Below are 27,847 nucleotides of genomic sequence, written 5' to 3' on the forward strand. Positions count from 1 at the left end.
AAAACCTTTTGTTGTCAGTACTTTATATGGTGCCCAAATAACTGAGTTACAGTTGGCCCTCCACAAGGGACTTGAGTATCCTCGGATTCTGGTATATGCTGGGATCCTGGGCCCACTTCCTTGTAGATACGGAGAACCATATATTCAGTAATTGGGTCTAATAGGTAACTTGATGTTTGCATTTACTTACGAGCATTCTTTGATGCCTCGGTAACGGTTTCTTAATTGAAAGCCTTTATTTTTTCTCTCCATACGAACACTCTTCTAAACTCACAATCCATTATAAGTTTCGTTTTCATTTACTTAGGAAATATTTTATTGGGGGCTTACTATTTGCAGATACTGTGTTAAGACAGGGATGTGAGCCAAGAGGATGCTGTTAGAATTTCGGTCTGATTTATGAAGGAGGTTTTAAAAATACACAGTTGCTTAAATCTGAGTGTTGTGCTTTTGGTAGGAAGAGGCATGTGCTTTATTTCTGCAAAATCTAAAAAGAATGATTTTTTTTTTTTAACTTAAAATGTGAAAGAGTGTATAGTCTCAAGAAGTTTTCTGGAATTCAGAAAATATATCACCAAAACTAGCCTCAAAATATATCTGTCTTCAATTTTTATCTTAGTGTTTTGAGTTTATTACCTAGTGGTAATAATTGATGTAAAAACCCCACTGTATCTTGGATACTGGTCATCAATTCCCAGCTGTATTCTTTGAAGCTCTCAATCTACCTCAGACGGACCCTGTCTTTAAAAATGGACTTTAGCACATCCTTAGGCCATGTAGGATACATTGTTTAGTTGCTAAGTCATGTCCTACTCTCTTGCGAACCCGTGGACTGTAGCCTGCCAGGCTCCTCTGTCCATGGGATGTTTCTGGCAAGATTATTGAAGTGGGTTGCTGTTTCCTTCTCCAAGGTTGGGGAAGGTACTAAATTATCCTGTTTTAACAGTGAAACTTGTTGAAATATCCCTAGTTGCCATAAACAACCTTTAGGAGCTTGGAGCATCAAATTCAGTCTTTCCAGGCCCCTCCCCCACCTCCGTGGTGCAGGTACAGACTCTGCCTTTATCCTCAGAAGACCCTTCGGTGATGCTCGTCTGTGGCCTTGGCCACGCAGCCTGATGTGTGTGTCCGTGTGTGGGGAGAGGTCAGCATGGTTGAGACTGAGTGGCAGCCGTGCCCTAGAGTCACACGCTTTTAGCAGGAGGAAGGTGTGTGATTATCTTCTCCCAAGAAGAAAGCTTAGTATTTTTTTTTTCTTCTTGTGACTAGTAGTTTCTGTCAATGGCTGCCATAGGTGACAGTTGTTCTCCCCCAAGTGGTGTGACAGTAACTGATGGGGGGGCCCTTCTGTAGTGTCTGGAGATTGCCAGTGGGGAGGGCCATGCCCTGGAGGTATGGGCGGCCACCAGGAGGGCCACCAAGATCGTCGGTGGTGCCTTTGCTGGTCCCAGTGACTTGACTTCTTAACTGGCCACTTGCCGACTTAGGATGAAGTGTGGTGAGGACGTGCCTGAGAGAGGTTTTCCTGTTGTTGATGGTCTGATGAGCGTGGCTGTCTGAGAATATGGTAACCGAACAGAGATTGTCATTGGCTTAATTAACAAGCCAACCCATTGTTTTGCTGAGCTGCAGTGTTTCTGCTGGTCAGGTGAACAGACACACTCGAGTTGTGGTCTCGTTTAAGGCTAGGAAGGAAAAAGTGTCCCCCAAGCAAGGATAAGCAGATTGCACACAACTGCATGTAAATTCTGAATAGCATAGCAGAATAATTATGTAAATTGAATATGCAGTGATGAAGGTAATGGGAGGTTTGGGTTATGTCAGTGCTGGGGTTGAATTGCTGGAGCAGGTTGCTGTAAGCCCTGGAATACAGCAGTGGCAATTTTGTTTTGCAGAACGTTATGTGATACCAGTTATTTCCATCCTTGAATAAGTTAACTTGATGAATTTGTTTATACAGAAAATAATTCTCCTACAGAGGGCTGGAACAGAAGGGATAAACAGAAATGGAAGGAAACAGTTACTGTAGAACTGCTCACATCTCTCCCGTTTGGCCTCTCTACTGGGTCACTCACAAGATTTCTGGTAACAAACTCAGGCTCTGAGCATCTGGTGACAGCAGTGACCCGTTAGCGGTCTGCATTGTGTCCAGGCAGCAGAGAACGGGCTTTGCGTCATTGACACACTCGTGCTAACATAGCACGTGAGAACGGATGGTTGTCTTCAGTGGGACCAGTTTTCCTGTGTGCTTCCACGGCTTCATTCTCTCAACCTATCATCCCACTTCGTTCCTTTGAGTCTGTTGAGGTTTAAATTTGTGGCCATTCCCAGCAAACTGGCCCTTTTGGCAACAACATATGATTGAATCTGTCTTGCCTATGCAGGAGAACCTAAAACAACTGTCCAGGAGCTGTTACATATAATGGTGGTGGTCGCTATTTGGTCGTCATGTCTGACTCTTTGCAACCTCATGGAATTTAGCCCGTTGGGCTCCTCTATTCATGAGATTTCCCAGGCAAAATACTGGAATGGGTTGTCACTTCCTTCTCCAGGGGATCTTCCCGACCCAGGGATCGAAACTGCGTCTCCTGCATTGCAGGCATATTCTTTTACTGCTGAGTCATCAGGGAAACCCTGCATAATAGAACGGTAGTGAAACAGAAAAAGGTGTCAGCATTTCAGAAAGAGTCACTTAATATCTTAATGATAGGAAAAAAAAAGTACGGGCCATATTCCTCTTTTCTAATTAGAGCTATATCTTTTTTCCCCCTTTCCATTTTACCTTAAATATATATTTTTCCACATGTTTTTCCTGTGAGCTCTCCAGGTGTCTTTATAGCCTTCTAATGTTGTCAGTTAATATTGAAAATAAGGGCTAAGACATTTGTGGCTTGGAAAGGATACTTTTTTGCATACGGAAGGGGTCACGACGCTGAAATTGGAGGATCTGTGGCCTTCCCTTCAATGTGTTTTCTGTTGTGTGTGCCTGGCCTTGTGCAATGAGAGAATTTGGAGGAAGTGCTTCCTTTGAATGACTTTGAAGGATTTAGTGGTGCATTTAGCTATATAAAGATTCTTTGAATGTACATAAAGAAGGGAACTTGGCCAAAGAGTGTGACTTGACTGTTGAAGCTTCAGTTCAAAGAAGCCATGGAGATTCACTTCTGGTGCAGTTTCTAGGAATTCATCTGACTCCTTGCCCCCGCTCCCCCTCACTCCACCACCAAGTATTAAAGTTAGTAGGAAGCTAAAAATGCTACTTCTCAATTAAGAGTGAAGATATTTTAAAGTGGAAAGCAACCATACTGTTCTTGTTTTAGAAAGATATATTAAGTAAACAGGTAAAGTGTATTTTTTTGCATACCACACTTTGATTAAAATTTATGTTGTGACTTTCTTCTAACAACTGTAGTTTTTAAGATACTGTCTTCTCAATTATGATCCTAGAGAGTAGCAGCATTTACCTGAGAAATACTTTTATTCAGTCATTCAGTCAGCAAGCCCAGTGGTGGTGTGTTTCAACCAACTAATACATATTTTATAATGTGCTCTTAAACATATAAAATTACTCGCACACAAAAACAAGCAATTAAACTCATTTTACTAATAAGTACAGATTTCCTCAATAGGTATCTCCCCATCAGATAAACTGAATTAAGCCAGCAGCTCTTCTTCTTCTATTTATTTGTTCTTCTACTCACATACTGTGACTTGGTTTTGACCTAAGACACTGAATAGTTGTACAGACGGAATTAGGTGTTTTAGATGCTGTGCCTCAAGTGTGTACAGGTTTCTCTAGCATGTGGTCACAAAGGGGCTGTTGAGCCCTTCGGTGTTGGTGAGGATTGAGAACTTCTCATGAATGTCATGCCATCTGCCTGCCCACGGGCCTGCACTGTCTGCTCCTGGTCAGTACATCCAAGCTCTGGGCCAGGGGTGTAGCCAGGTACCCCCTTACCTGCTGATCTCAAAGATTGTCTTCTCTTTGATAAACGGGCCATGTATGTGCTCAGTCGCTCAGTCATGCCCGACTCTTTGCAACCCCATGGACTGTAGCCGGCCAGGCTCCTCTGTCCATGGGATTCTCCAGACAAGAATACTGGAATGGGTTGCCATTTCCTCCTCCAGGGGATCTTTCCGACCCAGATATCAAACCCATATCTCATGTCTCCTGCATTGGCAGGCAAGTAAGGCCTCCTGGGAAGCCAAAAGGACTCAGAAGTGAGAAGAGAGCAAACATGTCCATGGGGTCTCCTTAATCCCAAATCCTTCTTTCCTTCAGTAGAACCATCTGGGAGCCTTTCCTGTGCCAGTGACAGGCCACATTAGGACATTTCCCCCTTCTGGTTTATCTTAAATGAAGACAAGCAGGGAGGGAGAGTGGTCAGCTGCTTTTCAGTACAGACAGACGTCTGACAGTACCTCAGTCCGTTTACACTTCCTGGGGACAGGGGAGGCCCTGCAACACTGACCCTTAACAGAAGTTCCACTGACTCATGCTCTGAGCTGGTGCAGGCATGGACCGCACTGGGCCTGCTGGGGGTTTGGCCCTGACTGTCCAGGGAGCTGCAGCGGAATTCAGAGTGGAGGCCTGCTGGCATTGTGGTCTGTGTGGGGGAGGTGAAGTAGGTCCCACTGCACCCATCAGAGGAGAGGTGAGGAGGCCCTAGAAGGCAGAGGGATGGCTGTGAAGGGTGGTTTTCCTGGGGATGCATTCCTTTGAAGTCTTTTCTAAGTGGGGTTTTAGGGTGGAGCATAGGAGACATGGTGGTGACGTCGGAGTTGGAAGATGAGGAGCAGGAGGAATCACGCGTGCATGCTAAGTCGCTTCAGTCGTGTCAGACTCTTGGCGACCCCATGGACTGTAGCCCTCCAGGCTCCTCTGTCCGTGGGTATTCTCCAGGCGGGAATTCCGGAGTGTGTTGCCTTTTCCTCCTCCAGAAGCTCTTTCCAACCCAGGGATCAAACTTGGTATCTCTTAAGTCTCCTGCATTGGCAGGCGGGTTCTTTACCACTAGCGCCAAAATTATCGTTAAAAGGTTTCTATGGTTATGAAAACGTTCTTGAGAAGTATGAAGTTTTGTACTAATGCAGATATGTAATCACGTGATATGTAAAGCTCTCCCTGCTAGTTGTTTTCTGCCCAGCGGCCACTGTGAGAGCATCAGGCACGTGAGAGGCCAGTCTTTGCATCAGCTCTCCTCCCCATAGATGCCCGTGTGACTGAGCTCTCACTGTTGAATAGGGAGCTGGAGGATACAGGATTAAGAAAAAAGACACTGCTTTCTCTGTTTCTCACTCTCTGTCTTTTAATTTTAGAAAAACAACACCCTTGAACTTCCATTAGATGACTAATTTTACGTGTACCCTGATTCCTGTAGGAACAGTGTAATGTCGTGGGAGTTCTGCCTCTCCTGTCTGGGTGGGTGGTGAGATTTATTTTTTTTTCCTCATGGGCCTTAAATTTACTGAGCCAAATTCTCCACCTCTGGACCTCACCCAGTTACATCGAGAGTGGGCTGCCCATCTCCCGGGTTGATTTTAGCCACCCTGGCGCATCAAAGAAGATGCTCTTAAATCTGGGGAGTTGGGCTCTGGCTGCTACCACCACCCACACTGTCCCCGTCCTGGTCGTGGTAATGCTGCTCATGAAACAGACAAGCATCTTAGGATTTGGCACAAGGTGCCAAATATCGGCCCTGCTGTTTGGCTCTTGGAAGACTATCCCATGGTAGAAGGGCAGTGAAAGGCCTGCTTTCTGCCCTTGTTGTATGATGGGTGGTATGCCCAATCCTTTCCGCTGTATCTCAGTGCCAGGCAGAGCCGCAGGCTGATGCTGATGTTTGCTGAGCTTCTGGGATCCGATGACACGTTAGCTTACTAGACTTTGCTTCCGTCTTACTTCTGATGGTGGTTTAGTCCCTCAGTTGTGTCTGACTCTTTGCAACCCCATGAATTATAGCCCGCCAGGCTCTTCTGTCCGTGGGATTATTACCAGGCAAGAATACTGGAGTGGGTTGCCATTTCCTTCTCCAGGGGATATTGCTGACCCAGGGATCGAACCTGGGTCTTCTGCCTTGCAGGCGATCTCTTTACTAACTGAGCCACCAGGGAAGCCCTTATTGATTCAGTCCATAAAATTCAATAGCCTTTAGTCTTTTGGTGATAATTTGTGACTGCTTGATGTCTTTTTTTTTCCCCCAACACCTAGAATCTATTCAACATTAAAAACGGGTTTAGCTCTTTCAGGAGGACTTTCTGCTGTACTTTCTGTTTCATTTCTTTTTTTTTTTTCAACATTCTTCTTTATAAAATGGTCAGGTGGAGCTCTCCTCAGGACAGTGCAGTGTTAGTTACTCAGTTGTGTCCAACTCTTTGCGACCCCATGGACTATAGCCCACCAGGCTTCTCAGTCCATGGGATTCTCCAGGTAAGGATACTGGAGTAGGTAGCCATTGCCTTCTTCAGGGGGTCTTCCTGACCCAGGACGGGTCTCCTGCATTGCAGGCAGATTCTTAACCATCTGAGCCACCAGGGAAGCCCCTCCTTAGGGCAGAGTTCTGATGTTATTGGAACCTGCCCAGGGATGAGTCCAAGTAACAGAAGATATTCACCAGGAGAGGTTTTCCCCAGAACCTGGGCTCTGGAGCCAGGCGGGTCCTGGGATGGCTGCTTACTAGGCTGAGCGTGTATCTGCTTCGACTGTTACAGTTTGGTAGTAAGATATGAGGGTGAGTGGTATTGAGTCTGAAATAGACATTTTAAATGAAAGCAGGTTAGGTTTCTGTATCTTTCCCATCCTTCTTTGCTATTCCTTTTCTAGAAATTTAGCACAGTTAAGGTACTTAGAGGGTAGTTGATGCTCTAAAAGCTACTTAAAGTAATAAGTTAATAAGTAATCAATAACTTAAAAAAGTTTATGATTGTCATTGAAGTTTGTTGTTCAGAAGTAAAACAGAATTCCTTTTTCTAATTCCCTCTCTCGTTCATGTCTCAGCTCTCCTAACTTTCTCTTTCTCAAACAGGAGCATGGGATGAAGAATTTGTGGGTGGCATTGAGGAGTAGTCAGGGGTGGCTCAGCACCTGAGGGCCGATTGCTGGGAGGTTGTGGGCAAAGGGGTCCTTGCTCCAGTCCTCCCATCCCACCCTGGTACTCTCCTTGGGGGGGAGTCTCAAGCATTTGGACTGGCTGCTGACCGCCACTGAGCCCTTGGTCCAGGGAACCCTGATTGCCTTCTTATGAAAGTGGTGATGTATGGTTTTCTTGTCTGTCGTGCAGAATTTGTCTTCACGCTTAACCTCATTAATTTATTCTGTCACTTGCATTTTTATCACATCCCAGTTTAGCTATTAAATTAAAAAATTTTAAACATCTTAGGAGTTTAACATTTTTATTTTATTGAGTTGGCCTTACTTCATGATACATCATATTTTATGTTGCCCTCATTGATCCTTTTGAACTTTCAGTCCTTTATCTTGCCTTTTTTAGTTTTCCTCTTTATCTTTTAATTTTCTTTTTTATTGTTTAAAAACTCAGAGGAAAACGTGAAGCTGAGAGGCCAGACACTTTCCTCCCAGCAGCCTTGAGCCTGCAACCCTAGTGGCTCAGGGATTGTATCATATATGATCTTTCTGAATCATGACAAGTCACACACTTCCTGTGCCACGAACATTGCTCACTTCTCATCTATGACATTCGGTTTCTTACGGAAAAGCCTTTTGAGTCTGTAAAATATAAGGATATGTTTCAATACTCTTTGTTCTCCTAAAAGACAGTAGTAGTGTGACACTTTGGCTTGATTTCCTGAAAACAGGCCTGTTTAATGTTCACAAACCTCATGGTTGATTTTTCCCAGTGTGAGGAGAACCTTTGCCAGCGTGTCCTGTCTGAGGGTCTGTGTGGTGAATCCCTGCTGCTGTTCAGCCGCTTCACTAGCTGACTGTCTTCCTCTGATCCCATTTGGTTCCACAATATTGTTCCTTTTCAAACTTTCTTTCCTTGGAGGACTTGGATCCTTAGGCTAATGTTAATCGATGTTTACACTCTGTAACAAACCAGGGCAGCTAGCTGGCTTTCCTATAAGTCCTGGTCCTTTGCATAAAAGTTTTGTTTAAAAAACCTGTACTGTTTCTCACCAAAGACAGTCTTCATTGTTCATGTGCTGATCTGAGCTGGGATTTATGTGTCCAGCCCCTTTCCAGGGACCATCCCTTGGCCCATGGCTGTGAACTCTTACAGCCACATGCTGAATACCATCCTTCTGAGGGGCTGATCCTCTTTTGTAAATCCCTCCTCTCTGAACCTACCACTTGTTTCTCGGAGTTCTCATCAGGGTGGTACAGGCTTTGATCACATGGGGCGGGGAACAGAACTTTAGAGCTCAGTCTGTCAAGGTGACCAAAGTGTCACTCAGGCATCGACCCTGAGCACTTCCTTCTGCCCACCACCATGACCTGCCTCTCATGGTGAAACGTGACATGTGAGTAAAGCTGGTGGAGGGACAGTGGCCCTGCCAATCGCCAGCAGCATCCCCAGAAAGAAGTCCCCTTTCCAAGAATACAGGGGCCCGCCCAACTTGACGAAGGGGCGGCCCTACATCTCGGCCACACCAGTAATGATGGGCGATAAGGATCAGGAAATGAAAGAACTTGTGTGAGTACAGAGGGGAAGTATAAAGATGTACAGGGTTTGAGGCATTGCTAGGTTTCACTCTATTTCGGCAGTACTTTAGCCTCTCTTTACTGAGCTTCGTAAAGATAGAATCTGTGTGGGGTTATCGTAAATGCGTTGGCAACCAGAGAGCTTGAACTGCAAATAGTCCGGACTGAGTAGGTGTTTGTTGTTTTCCCTATTACTTTTACTGTTTAGTTAAATCACTCAGCTAACCTCACCTGACCAGACATGAGGAGTACAGAGATAAATAAGACACAGCTCCTTCTCGAGCTTACAGGATATTTGGAGAAAAACATACCCACATAGTGCCTCGGTTTCCCTGCATTGCAGTCATGTTAGCCCCCAGGGTTGTGTTTTAAATATCCCTTGTGTGTGGGATGTGTCGTGTGGCATGTAGAGGGTGTGCGATCTGACTAATCCAGACTCTGGTGGCCAGAAAATGGTTCTCTGAGTGAGTGATGTCCACCTGAGCCTTGTGGATGAGTAAGCGAGGGGCAGTGGAGGTTGAGGAGACATGTGTATGATTTCAAAAGTGCTTCTGTGTATCCATAGGGTGGAGGATGGGGGGTTTAGGATGTGGGAAAGTGTAGAAAAAGAAAGTTGACATCGCCAACTGTAAAAGCTGCGTGCAGAATCTCAGACGTCAATACATGTGGGACTGGACTTCAGCAGAATGACTCGGTCAGGTTTGCCTGTGAGCCAGCTGCCCTGGTGGTGCCCGGAGGATGGGTTTGCAGGTATTGTTCAGGTGGCAGGACCACAGCTCAGAGCTCGGGGAAGGAGGTGGGCAGAGCTGGTCTAGGGTAGGCCTGAGGACAGATGTGGCTTCTCCATGGAGGCCACTCAGGGGGACCCCATGCAGCCCAGTTTTCCTCACCATCCTTGCTGATGGGGCACCGGGCCAAGGCCAGCACTGCAGCTGTTGGAGGCGCCGTAAGGTTGTAGATCTGCGCCAAGTAGCCCAGGGGTCTCTTCCCCCACCTCATAGTGTCTGGTCAAGGGGTGTAACATCCTTGTTAATACCATTCCCTTCTCCCCTACCAGAAGAGCTGCCCTCTCCATGCGCTCAAACTCTCTGGATTATAACTTGGAAGAGGAATGTGTATGTTTTGGTTTTGACATCACGAAAGATCAGTTTTGAACCTCACACATCTGAGTCCCGGCTGTGGCCCTGGGATTTGTGTCCTTTTTCCAGCAGTCTGGGTGTTGTGATAGTCACGGTGGGATGTGATATGTGTCTATACTATAGCAGTGGCTGCTGGGCTGGTCTGCTCGTTTGTCCTTTGAGCTGGTGTTGAGCTCTGTTGATACGGGATGTTCCTTCTCTTCGAGTGGCTTAGATGAAGCGGTCACAATGTGGTGTGGCTTGTCCTTAAGTGTCCTCTGCTTATTCTGCCACAGTCAGAGAACAGTTCTCAGCCGTGGGTGCCAGGCGCTGGAAAGATCAAGTCTTGGAGCAGGGTGTAATTAGTAACCTCATTTCGTAGATGAGTAAACTGAAGCTCAGGGAAAGACATAGGGAAATTTAAAGATGTATCCAGGATCACAGACAGGTTAGAAGTGACAAAGTTGGAACGTGAACTGAGGGCTGTCTGAAATCAGTGCTCTGATTACCCTCATTGGCTGGGGAAAAAAAAATTCTGATTCTGGTTTTTTGGGGGCAAAGCAGTTTTAATGTAACAGTTGAAAGTCCAAGTGAGCTTACTGCAAAATAGTGGCAAAGGCAATCTGGTCCTCGATTGTCGTGTGTTGGGGTGACATGAAGACTTTGTAGCATTTGACTTCTTCGTGTGTTCCTGGTTTATATGTTGATGTCATGAGAAGATGTTAGCAAGGAAACGCTTAGCTGCCTCTGAGCAGCATGAACAACACAGGATCTACTGAGATTAGAAATCCTCCAGTCATCGGAGCTGGGGTGGGCACTTCCCTGTGCTGCTGGCGATCTGTCCATGCGCTTGGAGGGGTCCTGTCCAACCTCGGGTGGTCTCAGAGCTTCCATGGGGCGCGTCCCCAGCCAAGGACAGATGGAAAAGCATGCGCACGTCTCTTCTTCGGCAGATTGACATCTCCTCAGACCTGGGCTCCAGCAGGCTCCGGGACAGCGAGCCTTTCTCTCCTGGAGGATGGTTCACCCTGGGTGCAGTAACCCCACTAAATCAAATGGTGTCCTGCACTCCAGGGTGGAGAGGGCACGGGCAGAGGACAAGCCGCCAACTTGCTTTACCTGGCAGCTGTTCAACTCTGTGACAGGCCTACCTCTGATTAAACAAATTTGAGAAATATGTAAAGTTTTGGAAGCAGTTTTGCACTGATTTGATAAAAGAAACCACAAAACACTGCAGCGCAGGTGTTGAGAATGTTTGAAAGCTGATTGAGGGAAGCAGATGGCTTTAGTCAGTGGCATCCAGCCAAAAGAGCAGGTGCTGGTCATGTGACCGCTGGTTACCAGGGTAATCTGATTGCTCTTGGCGTGCAGATGAAAGGAAAGGGGCCCAGCGTTCAGCTGTAGTATTGTATAATTTGTGGCAGTTAGAGCGGAAATAAATGCTGGGAATGGAGCCTCATAGTAGGGGAGACTGCTGTCCATGTGTAGCATAAACACTGGGATAGTTGGATGAGGAACTCTTGTATGGATTTTTTTTTTTAATTTAAAAAATATTATGCTTTCTGTGGATCTTTCGGGGGCCTAAAGTTTTTAGGACACTGCCTTTTTTTTTTTTTTAATTAAAAATAAGTCTGTAAACCTAACTGCTGTTTGCTATAATCTTGAATCGTTGTAAGTTTTTTCCTTATGTGGCTATTTACTAGGCTAAGATATTAACACCACAAAATAAAAAACAAGCTCTGAGGATTTGAAAATGACTACTTTAGTATTATCAAATATCTTATTTATTCGTTACAAAAATCCCTTTTAGGTGTGCAATTATATTAACACATACTTTTGAAATATTTTACATGACATGTGCTTTACTGAAATTAAAGCATGTAGGTATCCTGGCCTCTTTTCCTTTTGTAATAGTTGGGACTGAAACAGAAATGCTACTTAATGCATTCTGGCAGCATATTTTTTTTAGGAATTTACAAGTTCAAACTTTTTAAAGGTTTTTGAAATGTATCTTTTGTTTTCAGTGGTAAAAAGTAATAGTTACTGAGGTTGGATTGTTTTAAATGTTGGATAATAAATGATAATAAACAATGTTAGGAAACCTTGAGGCTGGTTTGGAAATTGCTGTGAAAGGTGGCACTCAGAGTGCATTCTAAAAGAATGGCAAATAAAGGTTCTAAACGTGATGTTAGACTTAAATTTAAAATCTTTTTTTTCTTTTTCTTACAGTTCATTCTTGTCTTTTGACTTTGGTAACATTCAAATCCTGTTAACCTTTGATGGAAACATGCTATGGATCGTGAACTTGAATTATTGGGGTCATTCTGCTATGTTTTTGTATTTTGGAGACCTAGCTTTTGAAAAACAGGCTATTGTGACACCTTAAAAAAAACGCCTAGCACCAAAATAAAGCTTATATTTACTTAAGAACACAGCATTAAATAAAACTGTGTAGAAGAGGAAATTGTTATATATTTTGTTATATTTTAAAAGATTATAACTTGGATTAAAATGTAGCTGAATGATGTAAAAGAGGACATGCAATACTACTGGTCAAGAAAAGGACTTAGGAGTATTTAAAGCTATCCGCAGGAGATACGAAGAAATGATCATTATGTTCTAGCTTTCCTTGAAAGTTTTAAAAACATAGTCTGGTGCCTTAAAAACTTGATAGCAAAACAACTTCTTAATCTGATTTTTCATCAGGGCTTGCTGTATTCGCAGAGACTGTTCATTGTCTCGATGAACAAATGTACTCTGTGTGACTATTAGCAGTTTTTGCATGCCGTTGCTTTTTAATTAGGTCAGATATTTGCCGAAGGTCATGGGTATGGGGTTTTGCTGTAAAAATTAATTGAGAGTAAGTACTGTAACTCTCGATGGCCAACATGCATTGATTTATCCACGGTTATTGATACTTCGGGGATGTTTGTGTGGGAAACAGAGGCATGGGGCGTGTGGACACCTCATGAAAAAGTGAACACTAAGTGATCCACTTTGAATTCTAGTAACAAGAAACCTGATGCAGAAGCAAGTGCTTTGAAGAAAAAGGTCAACAAGGGAAAAACAGAAGGTTCTGAAAATTCAGACTTGGACAAAACGCCCCCACCATCCCCTCCTCCCGAAGACGACGAAGACCCAGGTGTTCAGGTAATACCTTTATTCTGATCCTGAGCCATGGTTGTTGAGCGTGGGTAACTGTAGCTGCATATCAAGTGCACTGGACCTACCTGTCTTTGTTATAGAGCTGCTGTAAAGATGGGTTTTTGTTGTCTGGAACATTATATCCATTGTGATGAGATCTGGGCGGCCTGCCCGAAATTAAACTCCTGACTTCATGTTTTTGCCATCTTTGACTCTATGATAAATAAAACAGGCTCTTTACATTTATTTCTGTGAAGGTATCTTTTGATGTTTATGTATATGTTAGTGTTAATGTATTCTTAATACATTGGTTCATTAAGAGCTTCATCCACATTTCTAAATTTCTCCTAAGTTTGGTTCCCTGTCAATTATATTGCAGAACAAAGTTGAAGATGTAATCTGTACCTCATCTTAAGGTTTCTGACATCCGACGGTCAGAGTCGAGATGTGTTTGTGTAATACTAAAGTTTCTGTGAACCAACTGAGTGACTTTCTGGATGGCAGCTCTGCACAATTGTCCAGTGTTAGGTTCTCCTGACTTTTGGACAGTGTTATAGGAATCAGTCGAAAGACTGGCCCTGAAATAAACATCAGGAATTCAGGTTCTTGCGTATAAAGCATACTGCCTCCACTGAGAGGACTGTAAGTAAGGGATCCCTCCACGTGACTGTTGAACATTATTTCCTTGTTACGTTCCCTGGAAGCATGCCAGCGTGGTCCTCTGGGGTGCCTGGGAACGTGGCTTCTGTGAATGACATCTCCGCTGTCAAGGAGCAGTTTCTGAGCATCCTGCCAGGATAGAAAGCAGCCCCTGGAAGCAAGTTTGACCTTTTCTAATGGTTTGGTGCATATTCAGTACTCCTTGTACCTACTAATTTGCTTCAAAGTTAGAAACAAAGTACTTGCAATATACAGCTCTGTGCTAAAGAATTTCAGATAGCTTTTGTTTGTGTGTGTGTGTTTAACTAGAACTCCCTGTTACTGATAAAGTCACAGAATGACCTAACCTAAGAGGACCTGAAAGGGGGAAAGAGAGAATGAATGAATGAATGAATGAATGAATGTGTGTCAGTGAAAGGATATGGGGGAGGTGAGTAGATATTTTAATTGTTTAGGGAGTTTTAAGCTATTTTTAATGATTTTGAGTTTAATTTTTATGCTCACAGGTAGTTTTTTCCCCCCCGAATTGTCTTTGCTTAAACTAGGACCTTCATGTAGTAGTATTTGGACAATATGAAGAAGACTTTCACACAGGTCAAGAAAATTCTGTAGTTCTTTCACAAACACTACTGAATCTTAAAAATCCATTTGTATTAATGCAGACCCAAATGGGCTTTATGAAATACCAGTGTTTTGTGTTTTTTTTTTCCCCTTCTGCATTTCACTTATAGAAAATGCTAATCAATGCAAAGGGACATCGATGCATCCTTTCTCATTGGCTGGTGCTGAACTGTCCTGGGCTGCACAGCTGAAGTCAGTAACCACACAAGTCACTCTTTCTCAGTGTCCCTCCTGTGTCTCCGCACAGGAAGTGATGCTGCCTGCTGGTTTGTTGTGTTTCTTCCTGTCGCACACGCTTCAGTAAAGGGAGTGTAGTTCTTGAGTTTTATGATTGATTTGTTTAAACTCCAGTAAATGCCATGTCTTATTTTTTCTTTTACCCAACTGAAAATTGTCACAAAGTACTGCCATAGTGAGATTGTGACAACACATTTAAATCTCCTCTTCAGTATACCTATTTTAGCTATAAGAAAATTCTTAAAACAATCCAAGTTTAACAAGTTATTTTTGTGTTAATTCAAAAGTTTTGAGCTTTAAGTGCAATTCTTACATTTTATTTTGATCCCCTCTCAATCTTTTTTTTTCTTTTTTAATTGAAGGATAATTGCTTTACAGAATTTTGTTGTTTTCTCTCAAACATCAACTGAATTAGCCATACTCCCCAAATCTTTTAAATAATAATCTAAGAGATCTTAAAGAAGCCTATTATGTAATAAATTATTTTATGTTGGGAAATTGGAAAAGAAACCTTGATACCCAAAATAAATGAACTTAAGATCAGTTATTATTTAAAAGGTAGAGAAGCCATATAACATTTAAACAGTTGAGAAAATTGAGTTCTAACTGTATATTTTTTTTTTACCCTTATGTAAGACAAAGTTGATATGAGGAGAAACTTTGATTATAAAAGTTATATTCACCATACATACATTTCTATAAAAAAAAAAAGTCCCTGTCTTATTGCACTGGAACATTTCTTCATTATCAAAGTGGGGTTTAAAGTGGATTTGTCTTAGACTCTGTCCAAGGACGTTTAGTTACTTGCACTGAAAGAATCCTGGGGCAGAATGGCCCCAGCCACGGAAACATGATAAAGCATCACAGATGTGTCATTCGTAGCACATTCTCCTTACAGTAATGACATAAAGATGAAAATAAAGATTAATCCGTTTCCATTTAGCAAAATTGATACATCAAATGAAATACAGAGATTATGCTAAATCTCACCAAATTAAAATGTTGTTCCTGATAATAGGCTCTTGCATCTTAAAGAAATTGACAGCCAGAAGTGGGAGGTGATAAAATGAGGCAGAAGAGGAGTTACTTCAGACGAGCTGTGGGAAGAGAGGAAGGAGGCTGTGTAATGCAGCCTGGCTTTAGAGCCTCACTGCTTCCTGACTTTCCTTGCAAAAGTGGAGCTAGTTGCTGATGACCGTAATGCTACTGATTGCATGTAGCATTAGCATGTTTTGAATGCACCATTTTGAATGCTTCCAGTGAATTTCCTTCTGTGATCATCACAGCATACTTATGAGGCAGCTACTACCATTACCCCTATTCTACAGATCGGGAAACTGAGGTCCCTAAAACAATGCACTTAAGGTCACACAGTGAGGGACCAGGCTCATTCTCATGGGGACACACAGTGCCAGGACTCACAAGGTGACGTGGGGCAGGATGGGCTGTGGCAGGACCCCCGCTGGCCTCTGTGTCACCTCCACATGGAATTGGTTATTCCGGAGAGGAGAGGGAGGTCAAAGGGGAAAGTCAGAATTTGGATGCCCCCCCCAACTCCCCCCAATACCTAGATGTAGAGCTAAAAGCTCACAGTCTCCAATGACCCATCTGTTGCTCCAGTTGTACCAGTTGTATTGTGAGCGGCCTCCCACCCTCTTTTGAGAGCAAGGGAATCACAGACTTAATACAGTAAAATGCAGTGGGTCCCATTCTATGGTACAGGGTGTTGGAGCTTGGTGGTCCCGACTTGGGCCCTGTCGGTCTCTGGCCCATACCTCCTGAGGTCCATGTGGTGGGGTGATTTGCTTCTCTCTGCCTTACTGTCCCAACTTTAAAAACCTTGCAATGCTCTTCAGAAAGTTTTTCTTCATAACTCTTAGAAAGCAGTTTGTATCAGTGTTACTTTTCTCCATATTCTTTTTATTCTGTGTGCTTTGCCAGCTCATCTGTAATAGTCTTGTCTTGGTCAGTGATTAAAAACTTACACAAGTCATTTTAGAGTTAGCTTAGATTTTATCACATACACACATTAATGAGAAAGTTATTTATCTCCATTTTTAATTAACAGACAAACCTATTTGTATATCAAATAGGTCAAGCAGTCTAGAATTGTTTTGAACGAAAAGTGCAGAATCTTTCCTTCTGCTGCATTTATTTCACTCCCCAGAATTAATAGCTTTAACAGTGTGTTGTGTCTTTTCAGATTTTTTTCCTATTATTGAAAACATGCACATATACATTAATTTTTTTTAAACAAATATTCATTGGGTCATAGGAAAGTAAACAAGATATGCAGTGTGTTTCTCTGGAGGAGTTAATATATTGATGGGCCACACATGCAGATAGATACACAAGGTTTTTCTAATCTTAGAATTGTAAGCAACCAATTGTTATGTGACTTGCTTTTCTTTTTAGTTAATCATTTGTCTTCTGGATGCATCCTGTAGCTTCCTAGGAGTTTGCTTGCCAGGATGAGTGGGCAGGTTTTACATTTTGACCACACTGGTCCTGCAAAAGTGTATTAGGTTCTACTTTGACCACTGGATGAGACAGCATCTTGCCAGTGTTCCTACTAATACTGTTAACAGTCCTTTGCATTTTAATTAGTGCAGTCCAAACTTTTAAAAGTAAAGTTCCTTATCATAGTTGCTCATAAATTCTACCATTCAGTCCTTCATCTCTTCAGAAATGTTCTTTTAGGACCAAGATTAAAATGCACACCTTCTATTTAAATGGACCTCTGAAATCTTATTGGTACCTTGGATAATAACCTAACTGTAGTTATATAGAACTTTATAATTCACAAAGTATCTTCTAATGCCTTCAGTTTTTTTAGACTTTTTATCATGAAAAAAAAATTTTTTTAAATATACAAAAATAGGATGGCCTAATGAAGTCTTATATATCCACCACCCAGCTTCAGTATTGCCTTCACTTTTGAGCAACTCACCACCTGAACGAGGAGGAAGATGTGTTGTTACTACCGTTGTGCAGTTAAAGGCCACGTAGCCGGAAGCGGCAGGACCTTGACCTGCCAGGTGTCTGACTTCAGATTAACCCCTTTCCCATCATATTTGTTGCCAATGTGATGTCTTATGTGATTTACAAGGTTATAGTCACTGACTTTTCTTTAAGATCATTGTTGTTTTATAATATAAATATACCCTTGCCATTCTAAGAAACAGAAATAAGCATCAGCTTTCTAAGCCCTCCCGGGTGGGTTTTGTTTTAGAAACGACGGTCCAGCAGGCAAGTGAAGAGAAAGCGATACACCGAGGACTTGGAGTTCAAGATCTCTGATGAGGAGGCCGATGACGCAGATGCTGCTGGGAGAGACTCCCCCTCCACCACCTCACAGTCAGAGCCACAGGTGAGCGACCAGGTGTGCGGGGTTCCCGCGTACATTTCAAAGAATAGGCTGGAGATTTTATAGCTGGTATCTGAGAAGTTCATTTGAAGTGTTGGACATCCGTCTCGTGTTGGTGAACATACTTTGGGAAATCAGTGGTTTAGAAGTAGGTTTTTTAAAAAACCCTGTTCACTGAAATTTATTTTAGTGTGAGCCTGTGATACACAATTTGACACCGCTTTGGAGAATTGATGGTCCCTGTTGAGGATGAGTCAGAGCTGGGCTGCAGGGAGACTGAATTTCCCTTCGAGAGTTCAGTGCTGTATAGCTTCTGGGACTTTAATAAGCCACTCAGGCTTGTCTCCTGCTGCTCAGCATCATAAGAACCCCTTTATGAAATTACTGCCATGTAGTACCCAGCAGGGCATACTTTATTCTCCATGCAATGTAAATGATGGATAAAAGAGCTTGTAAAATATGGGTAGTGATGGAGGATTGATTATTGTGAAGATCTCCTGCCCCGCCCCCCCCCCAAAGTCCTCTTCCTACCATCACTGTGCTTTAGTTAACAAACTGGTAACCCACTGAAAAATATATTAAATGCAGTTTTGTAATTCATTTGGTAATTTGCACTCTGTCAGGTTGTTCTGTAACGTTTTGTGTGACCTCCGTAGATCAAAGCTGCCTACAATAACAGAATGATGAGTATATTTACCCCATGGGTCCAGACAGGGAGAAGGCAGGTCTTTGCCATCATGCAGAGATCATTTCTCTTGGCAGCTGGAGTTTCTGAATGCTCCTTGGCTTTGGGGACCCATGCTAGTCCATGCAATTAAACCACATAATCGCGAAGTAATAAACACAGATCTTCCATTTTGCCTTTCTGTAGAGGGAGATTTTTGTTCTTTTCAATCGTGTTTCCCACTGGCGATCCTGCCCAGTGATTTAAAGGGTATGAATTTAAAGGGTTTGGAGGGAGATGCAAAAGGGAATGGTTTCTCACTTTTATAGCTTAGAATGACATGCTCTCTGTTTGCAGTCATTCCTTCTGCTTTATTTTTAGGAATCTGTTGATGCAGATGGTCCAGTGGTAGAAAAAATTATGAGCAGTCGTTCAGTAAAAAAACAGGTAAGCGCCGTGTGGAGTCATCAAAACTTGTGGTGTGCGTGTGACTCAGAATTATTTTTTGTTTTACATTTTCCTTTTAAAAATTTCACTATTGTAAAATAAAACTTCTGCTGGTGGTTCTAATCCTGTCTAATTGATATTAGTCCAATATCAATCTTTGGGATATTTAACCCCAAATGAAATTAAGATGTATCAGTCCGTGCTTTACTACCGCATTTAGAATAGGCAGGAACTCAAAACATCTCAAAAGAAATGTATAGGACTCATAGGCTGCCTATTTCATAAATATTATTCATAAAAAATCATAGACATCAATCTGTCATCTCTCTTAGGAAGGTCCCTACTCCCACTCCCCAACCCTGGAAGCTCTCTTTATCATTTTAGCAAGTAGCTGTTTTCTCATACTTTTCACAGTATTTTTTCATGTGCAGTTGAATTCTAATTTCTTTTTTTGCTTGTTTGTTTGATGGGGGATTTTGTTTGTTTGTTTCAGTCGTGCCTTGCAGTGCGTGGGATCCTAGTTTCCCTAACTAGGGATCGAACCTGTACCACCTAGAGTGAAAGAGCAGAGTCTTAAGCACTGGACTGCCAGGAAAGTCCTTTCATATGCAATTGAAATATTCCCTAGTATTTCTTTTTTGTTACCGCAGAAGTGAAATACTGAAATATTTTCAGTATAATTTTTGAAGATAATATACCTTATCCTTCCAAATTGTTTGAAATTCATGTTGATTCCTGAAGGCGAGCCCTAAGTATCCTCTGTTAGCCTGGTGCCCTTGTCCCTGAGGGGCACACACACTGTGACAATGAATTCCAGGAACACTGCGCCTGTTACTGAGGGAGACTCCCTGTCAACCTTTCCCGTTTTCCATCAGTTTGAGAAAATGCTTTAGTCTGAAGGAGTACATAGGCATCCAGGTCATTTACATGTTCTAGCAAACGGTGTTTGGTTTGTTTGTCTCTAGAGATGGTCTCCTTTAGGTATAAGTGTCTGTCTTCCGGCTTGAATCATCATCAAGTACACAGTTATTTCTTTTTCTTCGCTTTCAAGGTGTGTGGAAGTATAGCCTCATTGTTTTGACATGTAAAATAAGCCTTTTTTTTTTTCCTGGGGGGAAAAAAAAATGTAAAGTGTATACAAAGTGTAACTTCCAGTGAGAGAGATGAGGAGTGGAGGAATTACAAGATTTAAAGTGAACTCCTGGGTTTATCAGATAGGAAATATTTAAGAGCCTCTTGATGAAGGTGAAATCTTTGAAAATGTTGGCTTAAAACTCAGCATTCAAAAAATCGTTCAGCATTCAAAAACGGAAGATCATGGCATCCATGGTAAACAGATAGGGAAAAAGCGGAAACAGTAATAGATTTTATTTTCTTGGACTCCAAAATCACTGCTGATGATGACTGCAGCCACAAAATTAAAAGATGCTTGCACCTTGGAAGAAAAGCTATGACAAACCTAGATAATATATTGAAAGGCAGAGATACCCCTTTGCCAACAAAGGTCTGTATAGTCAAAGCTGTGCTTTTTCCAGGAAGCATGTACAGATGTGAGAGTTGGACCATAAGGAAGGCTGAGCACCAAAGAATTGATGCTTTCAAATTGTGTTGCTGGAGAAGACTCTTGAGAATACCTTGGACAGCAAGGAGATCAAACCAGTCAATCCTAAAGATCAAGCCTGAATGCTCATTGGAAGGACTGTTGCTAAAGCTGAAGCTCCAGTACTTTGACCACCTGATGTGAAGAGCTGATTCTTTGGAAAAGACCCTGATGCTGGGAAAGATTGAGGACAGGATAAAAAGGGAGCGACAAAGGATGAGATGGTTGGATGGCATCACCAACTCAATTGACATGAGTTTGAGCAAACTCAGGGAGATAGTGAAGGACAGGGAAGCCTGGTATGCTACAGTTCAGGAGGTCACAAAGAGTCAGACACAGCTTAGTGACTTAACAACAACTCTTCAGATACTTTCTAGAGATCCTTGAAATGGTATTGTGCCAGTGGTAAATTCTTCTTTGCCTTTGCTCCAGTACTGTTTTGCTGTTCTATTGTGTTATTCAAGGCATAGACTTTTATCAGAAGATAGCATTCTGGTTCATATGAAAATAAAAGCAACATGTCAAGATATTTTCAGGATGGTGCAGAGAGCTCTGCTGGGTGATGCTGAGCCAGAGTATTCAGTCAGACAGGGAGACACAAGCCCAGCTCACTGCAGTGAAATGGAATGGATATTTTATTACCAACCGAGGGTGTCATCGGATCAAAATCCCATGCACAGAATGTGTGTGTGTGGCTGAGTCTCTTCGCTCTTCACCTGAAACTGTCACGACATTGTTCATCGGCTATATCCCAATACAAAATAAAAAGTTAAAACAAAAGATATTTTCGAAATGAGTGTAGAGAATGAAGATATATGGAATTACCTACCTGGTGACTCTTTGACCTTGAGAATTTCCTCTCTGATGAATATAAGATCTCAACCAAATTTCACTCCTGTTCAAGCAGAAACGAGCACTGTTAACCTAATTAGAAAGGTTGTGTTTTCGTCCTTCTAATAACTCTAGAATTGTTAATTTGTGAATTGTAGATATATGGCAGAATGTAAATGCTTGACATACTATAAAGCATAATCCCCTTCACTGAATGGAAGTGACTTGTTTTGAGTAAATAGCCTGTGGTTTGCATGGGATATATTAATTTTCATTCAATTGATAGTGCTTTGGTAGGCATAGTCAGCAGGTTTGGGGGTTGCAAATTATAATCAGCTCTATTACTCAGAGCTACTTAGACTATACATGATGGAGGGCATTGCTTTTTCTTTCTGTCTTGCGCACTATAGGGCTAGTTTTTTCCTTCTTTCCTACCCTTAAAAGAAAGCTACCCCCAGTTTAGGAATAGGTATTACTACCATTTAGAGATGACCAGGCTCATCTTATCACCAGAGATTAAAAATCACTGTAATTGTATTTGAGGGTAGTAGAGTGTTTGTTGAATTGGTGAATTTTAGGATGAAGAAAAGTAATGGGAAATTTTCTCTGGAAGGAGAGACATGCCTTGAGGTATGATTTAAAATAAGAAATATGGAGCTCATTGACTTACTTGTAGATTACTGGTATTTCATAAAGGGCAATAAAAAACCATCAGAAAATTGTAAACATTAGCAGGTACTCACTTTTTAAACTGCTGATGTTCTTGAAATAGTTACTTTGGTTATCAGCCTTAGTAACAGTGGAGGAAAGTGTGGCAAATAGAAACAAAAGGAAATTTGAGATTTTCCTGTGGATTCTAGCTGGCCCGGCCAGTCTGTTTCCTATTACCTTGAATAATTGAGGATGTGGCTGTGAGAAGGTGCCTTTGTCTCCCCCTGGCAGCACTGTGGAAGCTGTGAGGGCTGCAGAGCTGCCCCTGGGCGTTGCTGACACGTAGTGGGGACTAAGGTAATGGTTTTTACAATCCGCTGACCTCATCCCTGTAGCTTCTGAAGGGTCATCCCTTATGATGGAGCCATACAAACGCACAGAACTCATCTGGCAGAACTTCCTTAGTTCAGCACCTCGTGTTACATGGGGATGGCTCAGGCATTTATGTTGTTCTGGACCCACATTGGGTTTTCCCTGATGACTCAGTGGTAAAGAACTCACCTGCTAAAGCAGGAGACACCGGTTCAATCCCTGGCTGGAGAAGACTCCTGGAGAAGAAAATGGCAACCCACTCTAGTATTCTCCTGGGAAATCCCATGGACAGGGGAGCCTGGCAGGCCTCAGTCCAGGGTTGCAAAAGTGTTCGACATGACTAAGCTACTAAACAACAACAGCAAACCCAAATGCACAAGCGTGAGACCCAGTAGAAGGAACATAGGTGGTACTTGTATTTGGATATTGAGATAGGTTTAAGAATGGACTTTTGGATTGTGTAAAGGTTAATGCTCTTTGCACAGTGAGTCATAGTATAGCCCTTTCTGCCTTGAGCCATCTGTCCTTGGGGGAAAACAATTCATATCCTTTTTGTATCAGGTCAAAAACAGTTTTGAAAGTGAATTCTGTATTTATGATGTCCTGTTTTTTTCCTAAGTAAACCATGATTTGATACCTCTGATAGAGTACACAGTAGGTTGGGCCAGAAGTAAGAATGGATTTATTGTTACTTTTATCCAGGCACTTTCTCATTCTTTTCTGCATTATTTAATAAGATTTTCACCTTTTCACCCTAAAGTTTAGCTTTATTTCCTCAATGCAACTGCTTAATTTAGTAATAGGGTGCTTGGGAAAGGTCTTTCAGGCTTGGATTATCATTTGCTGAATGGCAGTTTTAGAATCCAGGTGGCCGAGGAGTTGATTTATGCCTGGTTAAGGTTCTGTTTCATGGCAACAGTGGGACAAGTATAACTTAATATATTTGGAACTTTCAATTTCAAGTGAATAATAAAGATTTTGATAGACTACTCTAGGCGTCTAATAAAAGGATAAACATATTTCTCAAAACTAGTCTACTGAGTATGTAAAATTACTTCAGAGCACTCTCAAATTTACTGGTAACTGTCCTAGAGATAATGGGTTGGCCAGAAAGTTGGTGGGGGTTTTCCATCATAAGACTATGGAAAAACCCCAAAGGCCCTTTGGACTCACCCGGTCAATTTGAGTGTTTTGTGTGTGTGTGTGTGTGTGCATGCACAGTGGTGGTGCCTGGACTCAGTTGTTCATTGGATATGCCCATTGAAGAAGGAGTTTTGAACATGCGGGGTGAAGATAGGGGACTGGGCTGTTTTCAACTGTCTTAGGAGTCTGGTCAAACTGACTGCCACTTAGTGAATAATTAAAAGGATGCCCTCGAGGGCTGATGAATTCACACACTTTTGTTCATTGTTTTGCTGTAAGTAAAACAGAAGAGGCCAGTGTAATTATATTTATATGATATGAAGGGCAAAACAGTTCTCTAGCTCTCCACCTACAGTTCTGGAGCAGGGAGACAATCCACTTATAGTTCTGGGAGCGGGAAGGCCATTCACCTACAGTTCTAGGAGCAGGAAGAGGATCCACCTACAGTTCTGGAGCGGGAAGAGGATCTACCTACAGTTTTGGGAACAGGAAAAGGATCTACCTACAGTTCTGGGAGAGGGAAGAGGATCTACCTACAGTTTTGGGAACAGGAAGAGGATCTACCTACAGTTTTGGAGCGGGAGGAGGATCCACCTACAGTTCTGGGAGCGGGAAGAGGATCCACCCACATTTCTGGGAGCAGGAAAAGGATCCACCCACAGTTCTGGGAGCGGGAAGAGGATCTACTTACAGTTCTGGGAGCGGGAAGAGGATCCACCTACAGTTTGGGGAGCAAGAAGAGGATCTACCTACAGTTCTGGGAGCAGGAAGAGGATCCACCTACAGTTTTGGGAGCAGGAAGATGATCCAACATGAATGGTCACTGAACAGAGCACAGAGTTCTAGTTCAGAACATCCCAAAGAACTAGGACCTGGAACAGTTCTGCACCTGCTCCAGCTGCTGCTCAGTGAGGTCTGGAACCCGATCACCTGCTCCCAGAGAGCTCGAGACCCTCTTGTTGAGATCTTCACAGCACGCCCCCTTGAAGCATTGCTGATCCCAACAAGAAAATGGGTCTATGTGACAGTCAGGGACACAGCGTTGACACCTTTAAGAGTCTGAGCCTTCTGGAGCAGAACTGAGGCAGAATGAAAATGACCTCTTTGTTCAAGAGATCATCCTGTGGGCTTTGAGACCCTCTTAGCAGTTCCAGTTGGTGAGACCACTTAAGAGTAAGATGGGAATGACAATACAGGAGGAAGACTCTGAAAGAGTGAAGTCAGGAAATGACATAGCATGGAAGGGACAAAGCTTGTCTTTTTACTACCTCCAAGGTATGTAATTTTGGAAACCTTTTTCAGAATTGAAAGAAATAGAGTTAACATCAAAAGGTTAAAACAGCAGGCCAGACATTTGAATTCCATTCGAGGTTTAAATTTCATGATATGCTATGAGAAGCACCATGAGATCTAGGCTCTTCCTGGCTTCTCATTCTCCTTGGATGGCCCCTGTCTTATCTTTGGCTTTCTACTGAAATCTCCGGTTGTATGCCAAGATAATGTGTCTCAAAATGATTGCTGAAATGTGGGCGTGGAACCGGGTAATACTAGGGCTAGGAAAATGTAAGATGAGTCCGGGACAGTCGGACTCGAAGCAACCAGAATTTATCGATACAGTAGTTGCTGGTGTATACTGAAGGCATCTAGCAAACATTTCATTTTGGACAACTAAAATGTCTGGGACACGTCACAACATTGTAAATCAGCTATACTCCAATAAAAATTGATATAAAAATAATAAAAGTAAATAAAATCTGGGACACAGATGGTTTTCTGTGCAGATCGGTTAAAAAGTTGCTCTAGGGGCATCCTTGGTGGCTCACTGGTAAAGAATCTGCCTGCCAGCACAGGAAACACAGGTTTGATCCCTGATCCTGGAAGATTCCACGTGCCTCAGAGCCACTAAGCCCATGCACCACAACCATTGAACCTGTGCTCTAAAGCCTGGGAGCTGCAACTGCTGAGCCCACGCACCCTGGAGCCTGTGTCTGCAGCAAGAGAAGCCGCTGCAGCGAGAAGCCTGCACACCACACTTGGAGAGTAGCCCCTGCTCACCGTAACTAGAGAACAGCTCATGCAGCAATGCAGACTGAACACAGCCAACAGTAAATAAACAAAGTTATTATTATTTTTTTTAGAAAAAAGAAACTGCCATTGCTGTAGGGACTTCCCTGGTGGTCCAGTGGCTAAGACTTCCAGTGTGAGGGATGCGAGTTTCATGCTGGCCGGGGAGCTGAGAACCCACTGGCCTTGAGGCCAAAAAACCCAAAGCCTAAAACAGAAGCAATATTGTAACAAATTCAATAGAAATTTTAAAAATAAGTGTGCATTTTAAACAATCTTTAAAATAAATAAATAAAATTGGTGATACTTAAAAAAAAAGAAAATGTTTTAGGATGATGATAGGGCAGGACCAGATGTTTTTAAATTTTTTAATTAATTTTTAAAACTTTTTGTTTTGGGATGTAGCTGATTAACAGTGTTGTGATAGTTTCAGGTGAACAGCAAAGGGACTCAGCCATATCAACACGTATCCATTCTCCCCCAAACTTCCTTCCCATCCAGGCTGCCACATAACATTGAGCAGAGTTCCCTGTGCTGTACAGTAGGTGCTTGTTGGTTATCCATTTTAAATATAGCACTGTGTACATACCCATCCCAAACTCCCTAACTCTCCCTTCCCCCAGTCTTTCCCCCGGCAACCATAAGTTCATTTTCTAAGTCTGTGAGTCTCTTTCTGTTTTGTAAATAAGTTCATGCATATTATTTCTTTTTAGATTCCACATATAAGGGATGTCACCCAGTATTTCTCCTTCTCTGTCTGACTTACTTCACTTAGTATGACAGTCTATAGGAGGGTAGGACCACGTGTAAATGGCTTTTGGCCGTACTTCTCAGTGTCCTTATTGGGGATCTCTTGGCAGCTGGAAAAGCTGCTTGGTATTTAAGTTTAACTGATACTTGTAAGAGTTTTGAAGAAGGCGGCTAAGGATTGAGGGCGAGCCCAGTGTCTTTGAATGGACCTGGTGCCAGTCTATCACCCAGTAAATGTGTCTTTTCCTTTGTTCATCCTCTGTCATGCTCTGACTTGCCTTAGTTTTCTCCGCGGCATCTCTGAGGCCGCCTAGCAGCCAAATGCGACCCTCCAGGCAGGTGCTCTCCTAACAGTGTAAAAAGCAATCTTCGAACATCTGTAAGTGGTGTTTATGTTTTACATCCCTGGTTTATCTGATCAAATGTTCCAGAAGAAAATTACATATTACGACTTGTTTAACAGCCTAAAACCAAAAGGAAAAAAAAAATATTGAAAGAGATGCTTAAAATATCATCCACGTGGTGTCTTCTGCAGACATGACGGTAGGCAGGATCAAGGGAGAGATTCTAGATAATCTGCCCACTGCACTCTCGGTCTGGCTGACGGGTCACCACGTTAACCTCACCTCAACGTCGTATTTGGAGTGTTAATTTTATTTGGCTGCTACGTGTGTGAGACATCTTGTCTGAGAGATTTTAATTGTACCATCGAGTCAAACTAAAACCCTCAATAGTGATGCACTGAAATTACAGCCTAGGAACAAGGTTTAGTTTTATATGGTTTCTTGTTTAGAGTTATTAACTATATGGACGAATAAATGTCTTTTAAATATTTTAAAACATTACAAAACCCACAATGTAAAGTTGCCATGAGGCAGCCAAAAATAATACATATGGCATTCAGGAGAGCAGTTGCTAATTGGCTGCTGCCTGCGAAAATGGTACACTTGGCGTCTACTTAACACTGTGGGTTTGGCAGAAAGCCAGATTTGGGGTCAGGTTGTTGTGAATGAAGCTGCATGTGGTTAGGGAGGAGTTAAAGTGATTCATGTCTGAGAAGCCGGAGCCGGTCGGGTAGCGCCTGGCCCGTCCTCATCCGACTGCCTCCCACCAGCTCACCACGTGCTCATCCTTCCAGGAACGTCCCATGCCACTTCTGCGATGCCTTATGTGTGTCCACACGGGAGTAAATCATTACTTTCGGAGCATTCTAGTAGATGCTTTCAAGTATATGCCTGAAATTTTCCTCTGTTGCAGAAGGAATCCGGAGAGGAGGTAGAAGTTGAGGAGTTCTACGTGAAATATAAAAACTTGTAAGTAAATTGTGACTTTTTTTTTTGAATGGGGGAGTATATTTTCAAGGTACCAAATTAAAAAGTAATCAGGAATTTTTTTTTTTAATTGGCAGTGGGAAAATTTTGGTATGATTTATTCAGTGCTGTGGAGGCCATTGCCTCCTAACTTTTGTATCTTGAATAGTTGATAAGTTTTATTTTTCTGTAAAATGTATAATTGG

General features: G+C 42.5%; 1 protein-coding gene across 3 annotated transcripts in view; it reads left to right on the plus strand.

Moving 5' to 3' along the window:
- CHD7 (chromodomain helicase DNA binding protein 7) overlaps window positions 1-27,847 on the plus strand; it is a 128,330-nt gene that overhangs the window by 43,231 nt on the left and 57,252 nt on the right. For 2 of the 3 annotated variants that reach the window (XM_027561043.1, XM_027561042.1), the window contains exons 3-6: window positions 12,789-12,930; window positions 17,675-17,812; window positions 18,855-18,920; window positions 27,589-27,644. In XM_027561043.1, the coding sequence (XP_027416844.1) occupies window positions 12,789-12,930; window positions 17,675-17,812; window positions 18,855-18,920; window positions 27,589-27,644 (402 nt within the window). The remainder of the gene's footprint in view (window positions 1-12,788; window positions 12,931-17,674; window positions 17,813-18,854; window positions 18,921-27,588; window positions 27,645-27,847) is intronic. The other variant, XM_027561045.1, reaches the window with a different exon arrangement.

The sequence above is a fragment of the Bos indicus x Bos taurus genome, chromosome 14 (assembly GCF_003369695.1).
Source record: "Bos indicus x Bos taurus breed Angus x Brahman F1 hybrid chromosome 14, Bos_hybrid_MaternalHap_v2.0, whole genome shotgun sequence".
NCBI classification, from domain to species: Eukaryota; Metazoa; Chordata; class Mammalia; order Artiodactyla; family Bovidae; genus Bos; species Bos indicus x Bos taurus.